The sequence below is a fragment of the Lacerta agilis genome, chromosome 5 (genome assembly GCF_009819535.1).
Source record: "Lacerta agilis isolate rLacAgi1 chromosome 5, rLacAgi1.pri, whole genome shotgun sequence".
Taxonomy (NCBI): domain Eukaryota; kingdom Metazoa; phylum Chordata; class Lepidosauria; order Squamata; family Lacertidae; genus Lacerta; species Lacerta agilis.
In genome coordinates, this window is record NC_046316.1 from 40,041,000 (window position 1) to 40,061,152 (window position 20,153).

A 20,153-nucleotide genomic window follows, 5' to 3' on the forward strand; every position below is an offset into this window, starting at 1 on the left:
CAACAAACTAAATTGGCCAATTATGCCAGAATCACTTTCCACCCTGGAAGACATCATTTGCCCACCCCCTGCAATGCAGGAATATGCAGCTGCCCCATAAGGGGATGAAGCTTGCAACCTTGGCGTTATCAGCACCATGCCCTAACCAACTGAGCTATCCTGCCAATTCAAAAAATATAGGCCTTTCAAACACAGATACAAAACTAAGGCTACAGCCAAAGCCACTGCCCACCGAAATCAATTACATTTGTAACAGCGGCTTGCAATTTGAAACACCAAGTTCAGCTGTGTGTGACTCGTTTTTCTGCTGCCATGACTTCCAGTTAAAGTTACTGATGGACCAATTCCAGAAATAACAGTTGACAATGGGACACAGCCATTACTGCATCAGCTCAGAACGGCATATGAACAAGTAACGGTTTGTTACACGTACGAGGGGATCTCAGATGTTCCAGACAGGAAACAACACACCTATGTAACATTCTGAAAGCACAATGGCTACCATGGAACCAGCTGTTGTTGCAGCCCTAGGGTGGGAAGCAGAAGCAGTTCTTATGCCACTCAAGTGACAGATGAATGAACTTGCGTAAGCTTCATACATATAATAATATGACACCCAACAAGGACCAAAACAGGATGCACTTGCCCACTTTCTGATATATTGTGAATAGCCACTTGCAGCTATTCACTACAAGCCATCTGTTGAATATGCTCATCAGCTATAATTGGGGTGTCAAACACTCACTGCCTGTAAAGGCAAATATATGTTGATGTATTTATTCCAATGCATCTACTGTTAAATATATTTGAATAAATGCATCAACATATATTTGCCTTTACAGACTTAGCCCTTACCTGTTTGCAGTACAGGTAGTACACCTATGTGCAGTTTCAACAGAGAACTATAGAAAAAGCAAGGTGGTTGTCACTTCTAAGGAATGAGCTTACTGAACACCAAAACCAAGAGTCGTGACTGCTGTTTTGCTGAGAACCACAATGTTCTCTTCTCTAATGCACTCAGTATTGCATTTCCAAGAACGTTGGGCACTTTCAGATACTTTAGTCTGCAGCCTACATTTTCAAGCTGTATTTTTATCAGAACATTCAAAGTTTTGGGTGCAACCCCAACCCGTGAGCAGCTCAGCCAGCAGCCCAACACAGCTCCAGCATGGCAGAAGGTGGGGAGCGGGGGAGGGGAAACCCTTCACTGCACCAGCTCCCAAGCCAACACAGCAAAGAGGCCCAGATCAGGCATACTGCAGATCCCCCAGTAGAGGAGGCTGGCAGAGGTGGTCAAGTACAGGATACTTTAACAACTCCATTCCAGGCAACCCCACCACCACCATGCTGAAGGAATCATGATTTTTTTGCCATCTGTCCACAATTTCTGATGAACATTCCAGACAGCAATACAGGCACCCCTAAAGTTAGGCTTTATTATTTCAATTTTTTAGAGCAACCCCTTAAAGTTCAACTAGTCGCTCAGGAGCCCGGCAAGACTATTTATTTATTTATTTATTCAGGCAATACTACTACCAATAATAGTTATTATTTATTTATTTATTTATTTATTTCTACCCCGCCCATCTGGCTGGGTTTCCTCAGCCACTCTGGGCAGCTTCCAACAAAATATTAAAATACAATAGTCTGTTAAACATCAAAAGCTTCCCTAAACAGGGCTGCCTTCAGATGTCTTCTAAAAGTCTGGTAGTTGTTTTTCTCTTTGACATTTACCAATAAGGCCCTCTGCCTGGTTCCCTGTAACTTGGCTTCTCGCAGCAAGGGAACCTCCAGAAGGCCCTCGGTGCTGGACCTCAGTGTCTGGGCAGAACGATGGGAATGGAGACGCTCCTTCAGGTATACTGGACTGAGGCTGTTTAGGGCTTTAAAGGACAGCACCAACACTTTGAATTATGCTCGGAAACATACTGGGAGCCAATGTAGGTCTTTCAGGACCGGTGTTATGTGGTCTCGGCGGCCACTCCCAGTCACCAGTCTAGCTGCCGCATTCTGGATTAGTTGTAGTTTCCGGGTCACCTTCAAAGGTAGCCCCACATAGAGCACATTGCAGTAGTCCAAGCGAGAGATAACTAGAGCATGCACCACTCTTGGTGAGAACAGTCCGCAGGCAGATGGAGCTGGTAAACAGCTGCCCTGGACACAGAATTCACCTACGCCTGAGTCCAAAATGACTCCCAGGCTGCACACCTGGTCCTTCAGGGGCACAGTTACCCCATTCAGGACCAGGAAGTCCTCCACACCTGCTCGCCTCCTGTCCCCCCAAAACAGTACTTCTGTCTTGTCAGGATTCAACCTCAATCTGTTAGCCGCCATGCATCCTCCAACCGCCTCCAGACACTCACAAGACCTTCACTGCCTTCACTGGTTCTGATTTGAAAAAGAGGTAGAGCTGGGTATCATCTGCATACTGATGAACACCCAGTCCAAACCCCCTGATGATCTCTCCCAGCGGCTGCATGTAGATGTTGAAAAGCATGGGGAAGAGGACAGAACCCTGAGGCACCCCACAAGTGAGAGCCCAGGGGTCTGAACACTCATCCCCCACCACCACTTTCTGAACACAGCCCAGGAGGAAGGAGCGGAACCACTGAATAACAGTGCCCCCAGCTCCCAGCCCCTCTAGACGGTCCAGAAGGATGTTATGGTCGATGGTATCAAAAGCCGCTGAGAGATCCAGCAGAACTAGGAAACAGCTCTCACCTCTGTCCCTAGCCCGCCAGAGATCATCGACCAGTGCGACCAAGGCAGTTTCAGTCCCATGATGAGGCCTGAATACTTACTGGAGGGATCCAAATGGTCTGCTTCTTCCAGGTGTGCCTGGAGTTGTTCAACAACCACCCGCTCAATCACCTTGCCCAAGAATGGAAGATTTGAGACTGGGCGATAGATGGTCATATTGGCCGCATCTAAATATGGTTTTTTAAGAAGTGGTTTGATAACTGCCTCTTTCAGCAGGTCTGGGAAGGCTCCCTCACAGAGAGAAGCATTCACCACCCCGTGAAGCCATCACCCAGCCCTTCCCAACTAGCTTTTATAAGCCAGGATGTGCAAGGATCAAGGAAACAGGAGTTGGTTTCACTCGTCCAAGCAGCCTGTCCACATCCTCGGGGGTAACAGATTGGAATTGATCCCACGCAACTTGACTAGACAGGACTCTAGCACTCTCCCACCCCAGCCCTGCTCCCACAATGGAGTCTACCTCTTCCCAAATCTGAGCAACTTTATCTGCAAAAAAAGCTTTGAAAAATCATTGCAGGAGATCATGCGGCCCATACTGGGCCCCGATGGAGCAGGTGGTTCCGCTAAATTGCACACCACCTGAAAGAGTTTCCTGCTGCTGTTTTCTGCAGATGCATAGAGGCGGTGAAAAAGATCTTCTTCACCGTTGCTATCGCCACTTGGTAGGCTCAACATTGAACTCTAACCCATCTACGGTCAGATTCAGAATGAGTTCTCCGCCACTCCCGCTTCTACTCTCCCTCTTCTACTCTCAGCAACTCTTTTGATGAACTGATCCACTTTGGACATTTGATTCTTATCTGAAAATTTCTTCTTGTTACTCCAAAAAATGTATATTCTAAACCACCTCCATACATCCCATTGGAAAGCATGCCTTCAGAAAGCACAGCAAAGCAATAGTGCAAGGTAGCCTTAAAGGGAGGATTAGCAAATTTTTGCACTGTCTTACACATATTTGCTCTAGGAGAAGAGTTGTAAAGGTTGGCGGGGCAATCTTGTCCCTTCAGTTTTCATATTTCAGTATGAACTGCACCAAACAAATTGTATTTGCAATGCACAAGTAGAAGCTAAGATGAATTTCTAGAAAACATCGCTACAGAATGCAAGACACCAAATCATCTACCAGTACCCCCCATATTCTATTCAAAGTGTAACAGGAAAGCACACAGTTTCTCTTGTGGAGCAGTTAAAACAGAAAACATGCAGTGCCATCAAATTATTGAGTATGTGCGTAAGGAATATAATTCATATCAACCATTTATTAATCTGCTGAAGTGGATTATTGCTTATAAGAGTGCAATAGACTACTCTGTCTAAAAATTATAGCTAACCCAAATACTTATTTTTAAAATGGCCATGTGAAAGGTTAATGAGCAAGGCATTTTTTCCCATATGGTAAAATGGTTGTGTGAACGCTCCCACATGTGGTAAAAAACATTTCTCGGCGGCGGGAGGGAGAGATGTCCGCGGCGGCGGGGGAAGGCGGAGCAGCATGATTTCAGGCTGCTCCTCCCTCCCACGCCGCTGGGAGCCATGGCTCCAGCGGCAGAGGCATCCCTCCACTCAAGGGATCCCGCTGCAGTTAGTGCCTTCGCTCCATAGGACGCACAGACATTTTCCCTTCCTTTTTTGGAGGGAAAAGGTGCGTCTTATGGAGCGAAAAATACAGTAAATTATATGCATAAGTAATGGTAAAGGTAAAGGTACCCCTGACCATTAGGTCCAGTCGTGGACGACTCTGGGGTTGCGACGCTCATCTCACTCTATAGGCCGAGGGAGCCGACGTTTGTCCGCAGAAAGTTGTTCTGGACCATGTGGCCAGCATGACTAAGCCGCTTCTGGCGAACCAGAGCAGCGCACGGAAACACCGTTTACCTTCCCGCCGGAGCGGTACCTATTTATCTACTTGCAGTTGACGTGCTTTCGAACTGCTAGGTGGGCAGAAGCTGGGACTGAACAACGGGAGCTCACCCAGTCGCGGGGATTCGAACCGACGACCTTCTGATCAGCGAGCCCTAGGCTCTGTGGTTTAGACCAGTGTTTTTCAACCACTGTTCCGAGGCACACTAGTGTGCCGCGAGATGTTGCCTGGTGTGCCGTGGGAAAAATTGAAAAATTACTTTATATATAGTCAATATAGGCACAGAGTTAAATTTTTTAACATTTTCTAATGGTGGTGTGCCTCGTGATTTTTTTCATGAAACAAGTGTGCCTTTGCCCAAAAAAGGTTGAAAAACACTGGTTTAGACCACAGCGCCACCCGTGTCCCATATGCATAAGTAGGCTTGCTGAAAAAAAGTTTTGAGAATTTATCTAACAAAATACAGCCGGGGTCAAGACATACCTTACTGTATCTTAATTTCTCCATAACACATGTTTAAATAGTACCATAGAAATTATACCGTAAAAGCAATCACAGGCTATGGACCCTGGAAAGGACCACGTCTAGATTACCGGTAGCTAAATCCCATTATGCAGAGGACTTGAAGATACCTGTAATTAGAGCCTATCAAGTCAAGACTCTACAATTAGGATGCACAATAGATCTGCAATCAAGATGATAATATAGGCTATGGAAGACCTGCCAGGTCAAAGGAGGCAAATCTAAAACTAGAAACATGAGCAGAACGTTTTCCAATAGCATCACTTACAGAGCTATCCATAGCACAGCAGGGTATCTACTCTCCTTGTACAAAATTGCATCCCAAGTAGCAGTATATCACTCTTCACACAACTCCTTTATTGCATTACTTATTGGAATTTGTATATCCAACCAGGAGACTGAACAAAAAAAAGATACAAGGATACTCATGTGGTTGTGCATAAACAAAAATACAGTACCCTGTACTGTATTCTGTTCACAAGCCAGCAATAGGGGCCTTTAAGTATTATCCTAAGTACACAGCAGAACCTATACACCTGGGATCTTTTCAAATGGCTCAGCTGCATGAGTGAGGCCAAATGCAAGAAACTGAGAGACCCTCTTCCTGGCAGATGGCGATTCTATAACCAGGACCCATGCACAGGAGCCACTCACAGAAAGACAGCAGGCACACAGGGAATTTTTGTGCAAGTTATTTCATTAGCTGACCTCAAAGAGATGTATTTTAAATGAAAGGAGACTTAAACCTCAGTCAATTCCAGGTGTACTGAACATCCACAATACACTGGGTATCCTCTTCAATATATTAATTCTTAGCATTTTGAGTGTTCCAGCATTTCTTGTGCATTATCTGTCACGTAACTCTCCAACAAGCATATAAGGGTGAAAAGGAACGCTACAAATCTGATTAACCGTCTCCCATGTTTGTTTCTTTAAAAAAAATAACCCAAACACCACCTTTTGAGAGTGTGATCAGGACAGAAGGGGGTGCTTAACCTTTTTATTTCCTGGCATGCATCCGCTCAAAATCCTCCCTTACTAGGTCTGCGACAGTATAATAACATTATTTCAAAATCCCCCCCCCCCTTTTCCACTAACAGGAGAAAATATACAGAGTCCATAATCTTTTTTTCGTCCAGAGACAAAAGCAACATGGGGGGGTTAAGTAAGTTCTCCCCTCCTGGCTGGCAATTTGAGTGCAAAAGCAGCAATCTAAGCATCAAGATTTAATCATGGTTTGCCTAAAGTAACTAGTGGATTAGCCTGTAGAATTTTGGCTAAGGTTCAGTTCTGAGGGCTTTTTAGTGCACACTCCAGCTGCTCACATGTATGAACATCACAAGGACCCTTGCCAGGGTAAAGTTTGTTTGTTTGTTTGTGGGGAGTGAAATGGATTTAGAGTAGAGAAAGAAGAGGCAATGTCCCCCCCCCCAAAAAAAAGTTTGTAAGAAAGTGGTGTGCTTTCACACAGGAGAGAATGCCTCTTCTGAGATAGCACCAACTGTGTCACATGTATGTATAATTTAAAAACAAATAATGCTTTTTATCACTCACAGCTACTGGTATTCTTTTAATCAAATGCAAATATATGCAGATTGAATTGATAGAATCAACTAAGATTTCATTACTCTATCGTGACAGATTTACTGTAATCCTAATCCATACATCCACTGCCAGACTATACAGGATGAAATGCTGCCTACATGTCCAACAAGGAGTTTGCTGGGGGGTCAGCCGATTCAGCTGGGTTACCTAGGAACAGCAAACAAGGATCCCCCTAGGTTTAGTGCAGTGCACAAGAGTCGGCTGAGAGAGCCAGGGCAAAAACAAGCCCACTGGGCACCAAGCTCCCACTCTCTTTTCTTAAAGATGCACAAAGAATCTTGCAAGTTAGTGGGACAGGAAGCTTCGGACAATTGGGTGCACAGACCTCAATCCGCTTCATCGGAAAGAAAAGAGACGCAAACCTAAAAACTAGGAAAAGGGCACAGAGAGGCGGGCCGCTGGATCACGATCCCCGCACAAAATAAAGACCGTGGCTTTACAAAGAACCAGGCTCAGGAGATGGAGAAAGGCATAAAGGGGCGGAATTGCCTACAACTGGACCGAGGGATCCCAACAGTTTTGCCCGGAGATCAGCTCTGCAGAAAGGGCGGGTGGGAGGGGGGGCAGTCCCCGGGAGGCAGCCAAGGGGCAGGAAAACACAAGCCGCTCCTTCAAGAGGAAACGCGCCTTGCAATGTGGATGAGAGAAAGAGAGAGGCGACCGCCCGTGCGCACCCCACCCTTCACCGCGCGGGCCTTTCTTAAAGGGAATCAGCTCTCTCCCCTCCGACGCTGCTCATGGCAAGAATGCCAGACTCTGTGGGGCAGCCCGCGGAGACAATGAACCCAAGGCGGGCGAGGAAAACCAGTGTGTGGCGGGGGGCACCCAGTTAAGGAGGAGGACCACGACAGCTTTTTTTACTGTTATTTTATTTGTTGCCACTCTTGAAGGCCAAGCGGAGCCTCAGCAGTTTCTCGCCAGCCGAACTACCAAACTTGTCCAGGAAGTTCGCAGCGCCCGGCAAGGAGAAGCGCAACAAGCGGGACGAGCCCAGGGGAAAAGCCCGAGGAAGAGGACGGAGAAAGAGAAAACGCTCACCCACGCCGTATTTCTCCTCCCGCTTGGTGGGCACCCAGCGCGTCATGGCGCACGGGAGCCCGAGCCTGCCCGCCGTCGGGGGAAGCCGGCGCACGAAGGCAGGGATGCGCCCAGCGGCGAGTTTAGCGAGCCGCCATTTTCCAGCCTTGGCCGCGGCCGCAACGGGACAAGGAGGAGGAGGAGGAGGAGGAGGAAAAAGTTTGCAGGCGAGGGAGAAGTCATGTGGTACAGGCGGAGTCAGGGGGTTGGAGGCCCTCCCCGTCCCTGGCCGGTAGGAAACCCAGGCTTGGCTTCATTCGACTTCCTCCGGCGGCCGCCTCCGAAGCGAGCCAGCGCACACGGCGCCCCGCGTAGTCCCAGCCCCGCGCCTAAGTTTAGCCGAAGTCAGTCCCACTGAGCTCAGCAAAGGAACTTGACTCATATGCAAGCGGACGTGGGTGAGTTTACATAATCGGCAGTGGCGCCGCTTCCAGTAAAACAAAAAACAAAACCCGACCAATAAAGTATTTACTGTACAAGGGAGTTTATCTGGAAAGGCAGGATTTTAGACAGTTTTGCTGTTTTTCACTCCTGATCCGGGTAATGCTGTCCAAAACGTGCTCTGGCATCATTAGCTCAACGTAGAGCTTTGCTTCTAAGTAAAAATGTTTTGACCCTTAAGAGAAGACTTGCAACTGCAGCTGTCAAGGTTCTAGCCCTTAGGGAGGAGAGACCATGGGCAGGCATATCTACAAGTTGCCTACCACCACCACCCACCACCACACGCAACTCCCCCCTCCCTGACATTTGCGGAGGGAAAGACAGATGAGCGGACACTGTTGGGCACTGCTGTCTAATGGCACTCTTGAGTCACCGCATGCAATACTGGCTCCAGCTGAGCTCGCCCCTAGGCTGTGAGGAGAATGTGCACAGTTGACACTGCTTCCGAAAAGCACCCAGTGTCTTCACAGGAAGTCAGGCCACTATGGGGACAGCATTCCATAAATAGAATGGGGGCTGTTACACAGAAGGCCTTTTCTCTAGTCACCACCCTCCAGGCCTCACTTGGATGTGGCACTATCTCAGGGTGTGTGGACAAGTTCCTATGGGGTAGCTTTAGCTATAGGGGTCCTGAGCCATATAAGGCTTTAAAGGGCAAAACCAGAACTTTTAATTGGGCCCCAAAACAAATTGGAAGCTAATACAGTAGGGCCAGAACCAGGGTTATATGTCCATAGGGCTGGGCGATACCTGGTTTTCAACATCACAATATATTACCAACTAAATATCACAATATATCATTATATATATGTGCAGCAGCAAAGGGCCTTGCTATACCTCCCCGCGGCAGCAGAAGGTGTGCCATGCTTCTTCAGAGCTGCAGGTTGTTGGTTCTTAACCGGTCCATCCCTGAGGCCAGGCAGCAATGCAGAATGATCTTGCCCAACTCTGAAGCTTCAGAATTGGAAATAAGTGGTGCCAGTTGTCATGCTTGCCAAAGGTCAGCAGCAGCAGTATACCATGGCAAGTATATTCTTCCTTTCCAACAGTTTCTGCTGTTGTCTTCCCAATGTAGATATATAACAGTCTTCAACATTTTCTGACCGAGAACCCACATTAAACTGTACTCTGTAACATAGTAGAGCTATACAGCAAATATGTGGAAGAAAGGTATACTCCTTGCAAAAACTAAAAGAGGAAAGAAAATATCCTGAGGAACACATAACATTTTCTAGGAAATAAAACTATTTTTATAGCACCAATACAAGTCCTTTCTTGTATTGGCACTGGTTTGTTGCAGCCCTAAGGCCTGGCAGATTATAAATGAGGCTGGAGTTCCATCACTACTGCAGAAGAAACAGAAGGGAAATATGGAGCCATTTGCCAAATGCCAATCTGACCTTTTCCTTAGCTAAAACAAAGACTTGAAAAGTAAAACTGCAAGAATAAATTCTAGGGGGTGGGGTGGAGAGGCATAAGCGCCTTGTTGTCAAAGCGCTTTGAAAGCTGAAGCTTGATCCACGCTACAGTTTTTTCAGCCTGTCTATTTGTAGAGTTCACAGCTATATTGTATTATTGTGTTCAGTACTGTAAATCACATTGAGACTGCTTCGAGCAGCAGGCAGTATCAAGTCAGCTGATCAGGGTGGAGTCACATTGCTTACCTGACTTCCCAGTCACTGCTGGTTAGGCGGTGGGTAAATTGGCATGGTGTAGGTGGAGCAGTGGTAGCCCTGGATTGGCTCCACTACCGCCCCCTGACCCTCTCCCTTTCAGTTACTGGGAGCAACTTGTGTGTTGAGAAGCCATGTAAACAACGCTACTCTGCCCTCGTGATCACTGCTAGTAACAGGCACCTGAAATGCCCTGCAGATCTGAAGGAGAGCTCACAGGAGTTCCGATATGCAGGAATTCCAAAGAAAGGTGCCCAAACCGCCAGAGTGGTCAGGTCTAACAATTTATTAAAGAAAGGTACAAACATACAGCAAAGGTCTAATGGCTCCCTTCTTGCCCCTGCTCACAGCCAATCGTGGGTCGGACACCACAACAAGGAACTGGCTTGTCCACACCTAAGTAAAGATACACACATTCTTTATAGGCCCAGGCAGGCTACATCACATGGGAACACAGGTGGCTGGTATTAACCATTACCTCCCACTCTAGCTATGCTTGGGGCCTGTGGATACATCAAAGCATGTGAAACACATATGAGCTCAGTGCTATTAGGCAGGGGTCATCTTGACCATCAATATGCTGCAAGCAGGGCTTCCAGAAGAGCTCACCTTTTTGGGTCAACACAGCACCTAACAAGTTAAATTATGCTGAAGCTAGAATCTTTTAATTACATCTCGGTTTTCACATACAGTTTGGGTTCAGTTAGACAATCACTTATTAGACACAGGAAAACAGGCGTGATGGAGTCTGATAACGCAATTAACGCCAAATGCAGACCTTCCATTATACCTTTTATACTACTTATTTTTCCTTGGTGTCCCGATTCATGCCTGTATGACAACGGTATCCAGGTCTATCCCAGTGCTTTATCCCATGATATTATATCTGCCAAAGAAGAGACTAAGATTCCTACTCCTGTTAATAAACGAACCTTTGAATTCAAAGACCATTGTGATGTACTGACTTGCTCTACGCATCGGCATTTTTGCCTTGGGGTTGGGAGATCAAAAGTCTTTCATCCTAAGTCTTCATGGCTCGTCATCTACTGTATTTAAATGATTTCAGTCCTTAAAAGACAACTTGTAGATGAGAACAGAAACTTTGATCTAAAGTGTTCGTCTTTCATTTTCTCTAATTTTTGAAAACTCTTGAAAATGAAACAAGTGCTCAGATCACCAGTGTGAAAGGGAAAATAGAAAGCTTTTCTATTGTGATTTCTAGGAACCTGAAGTTAAGCAGAATCTGGCATTTACCTAAGCAGTTAACTGGCAGCCACAGACTTTTTTCTTTATCTCAAAAGATTCTCAAAGCAACCACCAACTTGTAGGTTCTTACTCATCTGTACTGTACTGCCCTTTGTACTTTACAAGTGTCCTAACCTCAGATGTCTGACTTTACCTCTTTGAGGAAGAAGGCAGTGGACATGGAGGAAGAATCAAAGGGTAAGAGGGCCCAGAGCTCGTCACAATGGTCCCTGCTTGACCGGAAGCTCCAGTACTGTACAGTAGGAGGACATGTGACCAACACCTTTCCATCCTGAAATGGCTGTGTTTCACCTTCTCTTGGAGGCAGTATGCCTCTATATAGCAGCAGTGTGAAGAGAGTGCAATTGCACTCAGAGGTTCTGATTGTAGGCTTCTCAGAGGCATCTGGTTGGCTACTGGGAGAACAGGATACTAGATTAGGTGGGCCTTTGGTCTGGCCCAGCAGGGTCTTCTTATGAGGAAGTTCACTTACTGGCAGGTGTGGGTAGAGCTAACAACCTATACTCACTTGCTTAGCTCTTTCTGCATCCCAAGCTTTATATCGAACTACGTGTCCAGAACACCCTGCTCGCTTTGTCTACTAGAGCTATCACCTGAAGCAGAATACACAAGTCGTCTTGCAGTGATGATAAGAATCCAGGAAGGTAAGGAGGAATAAACACAACAGACTTCAGAACTCGTAAGTCATATGAGGGCAATGGTTTCCACTGGCTTCTGACCAATTCTTCTCATATTGTGTTTACTTCTCACTTTCCTGGATTCTTATTATCACTCCTTAGATATCATTTGTTCTTCACTCCTCATGACTTCTGAGTCCTCCTTTCATAGTGCAGCATCAAGTTTCTCTAAAGTGACAAGCAGGCCAAACACCCAACTTCTGCCACTCATCTTGCATACCCCAAAAAAACAATTTCATGCCTTTCACTCAAGAAAGAGGCATAAAGGCAATTGTGGGGTTCCCCCCCCCCTGCATTCAGTGTTTGTTCTGGCTTTGTGGATAACGTTATTCTGTCCACATCATTTTTTTAACTACCGTTACCAATCGTGACTCTAAATACACTATTGTATTATGTCCCATGTCATCAGTAACAACTGAATCAAATAAACTCTTATAAAACTCACATTGATGTGTGGTTAATTTCTGTATCAAAACCCATGATCAGAAAATTGCTAGTATTGTGGCAAAGTTCCATTTCCCTTTTTTCCCATTGCCATTGCCATTGCCTTTATTTTTATAAATAAATCTAAGTCACATGAAAATCCAAACACACTTGTTTCTGTGGCTCAGTGGTCTTAGGTATTCTTATGACACCAATCAGCCTGAGGAAATCTGAAATATACTATATACATAACTAGGAAAGGGCTGCCATATGTCTGGATTTTCCCAGACATTACTGGAATTTCAAAGGCGGAACTGACATCTGGAATTTTTGAGAGGCTGCACTTTGTCCTAGATCTTAGAGAAGTCAGCCGAAAAATCACGGTTTCAGAATCACGTCAACAATTTTGGGGTTTGTCTAAAAAAATCTCAACTTTTGGGTTTTCCTTAAAAAAAAAATATGGCAACCCTAAAGTAGGAATTCTGAAAAATGAGACTGGAGCTAAGTGGTGGACAGTGTGCCCCAGAATTAGCACAGAATTTAAATTATGATAGCAAATAATATATTCTGAGTCCACAAATTTTCATGCAGCACTTTCTACCATCCATGAGAACTGAATAAAAGGGCATCTGTAAGGGAGGGGGACTTTGCAGTTTGACATTACTTTGAAACTGAAAGAATAAAAGCTTCCTTAGACTCCAGCAGTCAAGAAAGATTAGGTAACCTTGAGAAACCAATAATATATATTTTTTCCCCTTCAGACTGTGAAATATATTAGTAGATTTTACACAGTGCATTTCTACAAGTAATGTCATTTGCATTATTCTGTTCCACTGCTGGGTAACAACTAGAACAAGATTAAAATAATTTATTCTAATCATACAAACTTCAAAAAAGAACTGAAAAGCAGGCCTGTCTATAGTATCTGCATATTGTATCTCTGCCTCATTTGTTTGGAATTACAAGCCATTTATTAATGTGCTACATGAAATTAAGGGTCATCTCTCTAGAGCTACATGACATCATTTTAAATATTAAATTAAATCCACCCCCACTACTTGCCACCATCAGTATTTGAAATGCCTGGTCATGCAATTGGAAGTATATTTGTAATGGGGTGAACTGAAACAGAGCTGTCAATCTGAGTAGAAAAATCTTTGTAATAAACATAGGAGAGATGTCATATGAATGTTGGAAAATAATCAAGGTTTTTTTGTAATAAGCAGAACTATACAAAATATACACTGTTAACACTGATGGTGTTTCCTGCTTGGCAGGGGGTTGGACTGGATGGCCCTTGTGGTCTCTTCCAACTCTATGATTCTATGATTCTAACTCTCTGATCCAACTCTCCTGTGCCTAATAATTTGCTTTTCCAATTGTTTCCAGCTTGGATTTGATACATGGATTTTTGGGAGGTCGTGTGTGCTGTAAAACCATAAATTACTTTCTCCTGGAGAACATATGAAGAGCCCTACTGGATCAGATCAAAGACCATCCTCTTCTCACTATGGCCAACTAGTTGCCTTTGGGAAGCCTGCAAGCAGGAACATGAGCACAACAGTACATTCTCCACTTCTGTTTTTCAACAAATGGTATTCAGAGGCATGCTAGAAGGAGTTCATAGCTCTCGTGGCTAGTAGCCTTTGACAGCCTTTTCCTCAATGACGTGTCCAATCCCTTTTTTAAGCCGTCTAAGTTTGTAGCCATCACTACATCTTGTGTAAGTGAATACTGTAGTTTAATTATGTACTAAGTGAAGCAATACCTCATTCTGAATCTTTCCACCTTTGGTTTCATGGCTGACCCCTGGTTCTGGAATTATGAGAAAGGAAGAAAAGCTTCTCACTCTCCACTTTCTCTGTGCCAGGCATAATCTAATACACCTTTTGTCACATATACAATCTTACATGTAATCCTTTCTTCAATAAAACTTTTTTTAAAATTTCCTTCTCATCCAGCATACATTCCACCAATCCCACTTCTTTTGGTAAGGTCAAGACTCTGGATTGGGTGCTATGAAGCCAGGGTCTCTGTGCAGTTCTTAATCTCTTTCACTGCAAACCTAATTATAATTACATGGAAATTGTCTTAAACTAATGGGACCGACTTCTGAATGTATGGAAGAGAAACTCATAAACAGACCTGGTGATCATAGTGTGAGAGTCTTTAATGCAGAATGTGTGGAACAAGGTGATGTTATGAAGAATTAAGTATCACCCTACTTTTCTGTTTATACATATAAATAGGCTCTAGGATTTTTAAAAAGGAATCTGTTCATTGAATTAAAAGAGAGTGAGTTAAGGCACATACAAATTCACTCATGCACCCAAAAGCATGGAAATTATAAGTCAATGTCATTCTCATATATATATTCTATTAAATTGTTTTTCATAAAACATGAAAACAGACTGACAGAAGGGAACGTGTTCAAAATGTAATGTCCCTCTCAAAGGTCATTACTCATTACAACCCAGATAATGACAAACTAAAGCAGTGCAGGCACAAGATGAAAATATAAATTATGTCTCTGAACCATAGTTTGCACTTTACATTCCTGAAGCACTATACCAATATTAACTATTATCTTCAAAGAACCCTTGAGAGATAATAGTACATGTATCTGTATTTGTGATTGAAATACAACAGAGTGAAAACCAACTATTCTAGAAATAGGAGCCTACATACTGAAGGACCCCTTGCTAGTCTTTGTTCAGAGTAGTTAACAAGTCCTTACAAACCACCCTTTTGAAAAATGTAGGAAGATTCTGTACCTGTTTGTGCTTATTAACCATAGGAATGTGGATACTCAAAGCATACTCACAATCCGACAATGGGGTAAGTCCTATCATTTTAAGCATGGAAGTGAATATATATAGGATAACATAGTATTTTATAGTATATAATAACAATGCATATAATAGTATATGATAACATAGTATATAATACTGTATAAATAAATATAGCACACACATACACGTTTTAATGCTTGGATCACAGTAGTTTTTATGTTTGAACATCCTTTTATGCAACCAGTGAGATTGTAATCCATGCCACCCATTATCACAATGCTGCAACAATTTCCTCTCACCTTTCAGCATTTTTGTTTGTTTGTTTGTTTTGTTTTTGGTGTATTTTGTATTTCATTAAGGCAGGCTGGGTGATTCAAATCTGAGACCAGAGGATAGTTACTGACTGTCATCAGGAGGAAGAGCTTCTGACATAACTTAGGCACTGAGATTTGGTCCTGATGTTGTGGAAGCAGAAGAAGATTAAGGCAAGGGGTAGCCAACTTCTGTATTCTCAAAAGATACTTTCTTCTCCTATAAATTGTCTAGGGTCCAGTAGTGTGATTTTCTATTCAACTTGATCTCTTTATTGCTGATCAAACTCTATAATAAAGGTAGAGCAGGTTAGCAGTAAGAATATAGTAGTTATATGTTTGCTTATGCACGGACAAGTTGTAACAAAACGAGAAAGGCGTAACAGCTGAATGAGTACTGTCTCTTCATAGGTAAATAAATTTAGGCAAGGACAATACTTAAATAGCATGGTCACGAAGCAGCACAGATCCTTACATTCCACCATGCAGATGGTGTGAACCATGAGATCCCAGTTAATATTGAGAGACTTTTTACATGGTGGAGGGGAGATGCTCACATCACTTCTCTGGCACAATATTTATGAACGTGTGCACTGGGGCTTAGTTTCACTGGTATATCCATGGTTTCGCAGACCACTTAGAGCCCTCAATCTACCAATTTTTCATTTTTGCTGTACATTTCAACATGTGCAGCTTTTATCATATCAGCTTTTTACTTGGGACAGCGGATCAGATGCCATTTTAGAACTGTGATTTGCAACCAAGAGTTTGTCGACACAAATTCCCAAATGATACTTCAAACTGTGCACAGATCATAATTTGATTGGTGCCATATGGATACTAGCACTTTTATGTGCTTTCTGAGAAGAAAATGGACCTATCAATCCCAGCCTACTTGGAAGAAACTAAGCTAAAGATGTTGCATTCAGGTGTTTTATTTTGTTTTGAAGTATTGTTGGACAAGTTTCCATGAGAGTGCATGCATTTCCAAGATGTGGGATTATGGTCAGTATTTACACAGACCTAAGAAGAGAAGACTCCCTAGAAAAGACCCTGATGTTGGGAAAGATGGAGGGCACAAGGAGAAGGGGACGACAGAGGATGAGATGGTTGGACAGTGCTCTCGAAGCGACTGGCATGAGTTTGGCCAAACTGCAGGAGGCAGTGGAGGATAGGGGTGCCTGGCATGCTCTGGTCCATGGGGTCACGAAGAGTTGGACATGACTGAACGACTGAACAACAACGAAGACTTGTACTGTTACATTTTATTGTGACCCAAATTGGTACACTGTTTACACATCTATAAAGGCAGTTTGCAACCTTAAAACATACCAGGGAATAATCCTATTGAACCTAGTAGGATTTACTTCTAAATAAACATGCATAGGACTGAGTTGCCTATCTTTTACCATAATTGCACCAGATTGGCAATGAGGCTTATCTGACAGCCTCTCAGTGTGTACCTTATGGCAAAAGCCTTTTTGTTTAGGCAAACGTTTGCCTTCCTTATCAGGCAAATAATATTTTTGTCTGATGCCTCTGTTTCATGTGCTGCACCTGCCTTTGTTTTTTATTATTATATTGTATTTTGAAATATGATTTTTATTACTGTATTTAAAATTGGTTTTAGCTGTTTTTAGCTGTCCCTGGTTTGCTGTTGTGCATAAGCAGTAGAAAAGTAAATAAAAATCATTGTATAAAACAAATGAATAAAAATAAATGCCAAAATCCCTAACCAGCACAATCCTTTGGCCACACATTCAATGTTTTCTGACTATCCTCTGAACCTTCACTTTGTTCCAGAGGTCAGCTATCATTGACATTATGATGTCCAACTTTATAAAAGCATTCATTTGAACTTATCATTCAAAATCCCATTAAGAAAAGATCCTTCTAAAAACTGTTCATGCACCCATGTGTTTATATATATCAATCTTCAGAGCAGACAAGCCAACACAAGGGCTGCCTTGTGAAATTGTAGTTTTGTCTTTAATAAGCCATTCACTGACAGGCAATTATTCACAAAGGTTGCTCAGTGCTAATTTTTTCTTCATGCTGTGCCTTCCTGTCCCTTGATTGTAGGAATGTGCTCCTGTGAATTATAATTATAAGCAAACATGATCTAGTATGTTTGAAATACTCTGCCAGAGCTTGTGCTCTTCCACTATATTGATTCTGTTCATTATAAAGATAAAGGACTTCTGAAAGTAAAAGTTTGTATCTGAAAGGAAATGTATTTGACATAAAGCTGCAGTTCTTGGTAAGACTTGCTGGTATTGACTAAGGAATCACAATAGGGACCAAGTCTATTGAAGTCAATGAGATTCTCTTGCCAACAAGGTTTTTGTATCAGGCACTTTAGCATGGAAGATTTTACAGCAAGCACAAAAGTCAGTATAGGAATGGCATCGGCAAGACTAAGAAGACCATATGCTCCTCTAATGCCCTTTTCACATGACCTGTGGCCATATATAACAAACACAGAGAGGGGGAGCAAGAGCATCAAGTTTGACCCCATGAAGTCCTCATCTCTGTAAACACAGAGTCTATACACATATAAGATGTATACATTTTGTCTTACTGACACAAGGGTCTCACAATAACAGCATACACTTTCTCTGCCAGTGCACAAACATTTAGGAGTGATCCTACCCAACCCAGCCAGTATAACTAATAGTTAGGATCATCTACTTTCTGTCTCTTACTCCTTGAACCTTGGATTGTCCCTTAGGCAAAATTCATTATGAAACAACCTGAGTTCCTTCCTATGTGAGCCACAGTTCACCATGCCCGTCAAAATTAATTCTGTTTTGAAATGTGGCTATCATTAAGCCAGTGGAGAAACACTGATATATATACAGTGGTACTTCAGGTTACAGACGCTTCAGGTTACAGACTCCGCTAACCCAGAAATAGTACCTCAGGTTAAGAACTTTGCTTCAGGATGAGAACAGAAATTGGGCGGTGGCAGCACAGTGGCAGCGGGAAGCCCCATTGGCTAAAGTGGTGCTTCAGATTAAGAACAGTTTCAGGTTAAGAACGGACCTCCGGAACGAATTAAATTCTTAACCCGAGGTACCACTGTGTATATATATAGAGAGAGAGAGAGCGCGCTCTGTATATTGTGGCACATCAACCATTGACCAAGGCTGACAGCTTTAATTTAATTTGAATATTCTGGGTTCTTAGCTCTCCCTTTGGGCATAATATTTAATATGAGGCCCATTTGACCAAGGAACATTTCACATCATACGCCCAAGGTATTGCTCATGAAACCACTAGATTATAAAAGGTTGAGATATTCAAATAGGTTATTGTTTATAGTTGCGTTATGCATTTTTAATAGTAGCACTGCACATTTTTATTTGTTTTTAAACCAGGCTTGTTAAAGCATGCTGTAGCACTGAAGAATTTATGTCATACGGGGTAGAAAAAAAATGTATTGCAGTTTTCTGAAAGAGAAATTTGTATTCACAAATTGCTGCTGTGTGCATGGGTTCCTGCTATGATTGATAGTGCCCATCATCTATTTATATTGGAGAGGAAACAGGGAGTGCGGTTCAGCCTTCTCACGCTCCCAGCTCCCAAAACAGATGATCATTGTGATTTTTGATAATCTGCATGGGGCTGTATATTTGCAGCCCTGGGGAAGCATGCACACTGCAGCCTAGTGTTATTCTTTTGTGCAAAAGGACTAGGGCCGCAGAGTGCAATGAATTGCCACTGCTGCTGCCCTATCTTCTATTTAGTACCTCCATGAAGTAAATTGTATGGCACCAGGGGAGGAGGAAGCCGCTTGGCCGCCAGGGGCGTCCAATGCAGAGGCACCTCCCAGGGGGCGGGGCATTGCTCCACAGCATGCATGCATCCTGACGCGTGTTGTGACGTCATGCCGGACCGACCAAAGTTGTTGACCTTTTTAGGATTTTACCCCAAAGTTGTTGACCTTTTTTTAGAACCACGGGAAGTAACTGCCTATGGGGACTGGATTTAACCGACTGACAAGCTGGATTAAGCCTCCAAAACAGACTCTGGACATGCCTGCCATAGTGGTATAAAACATCTACAAAACGTCCTTGCTTTTGGACTCTAGGCATCTTGAAATGCAACAAATATATTGTCGGTGTTCGCTCTCACTTTGGTTTGTTATGGTTTAATCTGTTGCGTTACCTACCAATTCATGAAGGTGCAGTCAATGAAAATGAAAATCCTTTCCTCCTCCCTGTTGCTTTCTCTCTCTGTGTCTTGTGGTGTTTTTAGATTGTAAGCCTGTGGGTAGGGACTGTCTAGTACGGGGGTCAGCAACCTGCGGCTCCGGAGCCGCATGCGGCTCTTTTACACGGCTGCCGTGGCTCTGGGGCAGATACGCCCGCCCACTTCTCCAGCTGGCCAGCGGAAGCGACCGCCCTCCAGCTGGCCGGCGGCCCGCCCTCCGGAGGCTGAGGGTGCTGCTCAGGGGCGTACCCAGGATCACCTGGCCTTGAACAGCGGGGCAGCGGGGCTCGGAGGCGGTGGGGACGCAGTAGAGGTGGCGCAGCTCAGCTGAGGGTTCTGGCGGGGAGTGCGCCTGAGGCGCGCGCGCTCCTTCGGGAAGAGATGGAGCTGGGCGAGCGGGAGGGGGAACTTTGAAGACCCCGCCTCCGCCTCCGAAGCAGGCGTCCATGGGAGAGGCCACCCCCCCCAAGCCTGCCTGGCGGGACCAACCCTGCCCAGCTCCGGGAGTCTTCCTAGTGTGGGAGGCGGCC

The 20,153-nt window shown here is 44.0% G+C and overlaps 1 protein-coding gene and 1 long non-coding RNA gene across 3 annotated transcripts in view; one reads left to right on the top strand and one right to left on the bottom strand.

The window, feature by feature from the left end:
• Positions 1–7,956, bottom strand: part of DOCK1 (dedicator of cytokinesis 1) — a 355,108-nt gene extending 347,152 nt beyond the window's left edge. For both annotated transcript variants that reach the window (XM_033149416.1, XM_033149417.1), the window contains exon 1: positions 7,787–7,956. In XM_033149416.1, coding sequence (XP_033005307.1) covers positions 7,787–7,832 — 46 coding nt within the window. In that variant the 5' untranslated portion in view covers positions 7,833–7,956. The remainder of the gene's footprint in view (positions 1–7,786) is intronic.
• A 141-nt stretch (positions 7,957–8,097) lies between these two features.
• LOC117046896 lies at positions 8,098–14,254 on the top strand. Its single transcript, XR_004426637.1, has 2 exons — positions 8,098–8,223; positions 13,695–14,254. It is a non-coding gene; the product is annotated as an uncharacterized LOC117046896 (long non-coding RNA).
• The last annotated feature ends 5,899 nt before the right edge of the window (positions 14,255–20,153 follow it).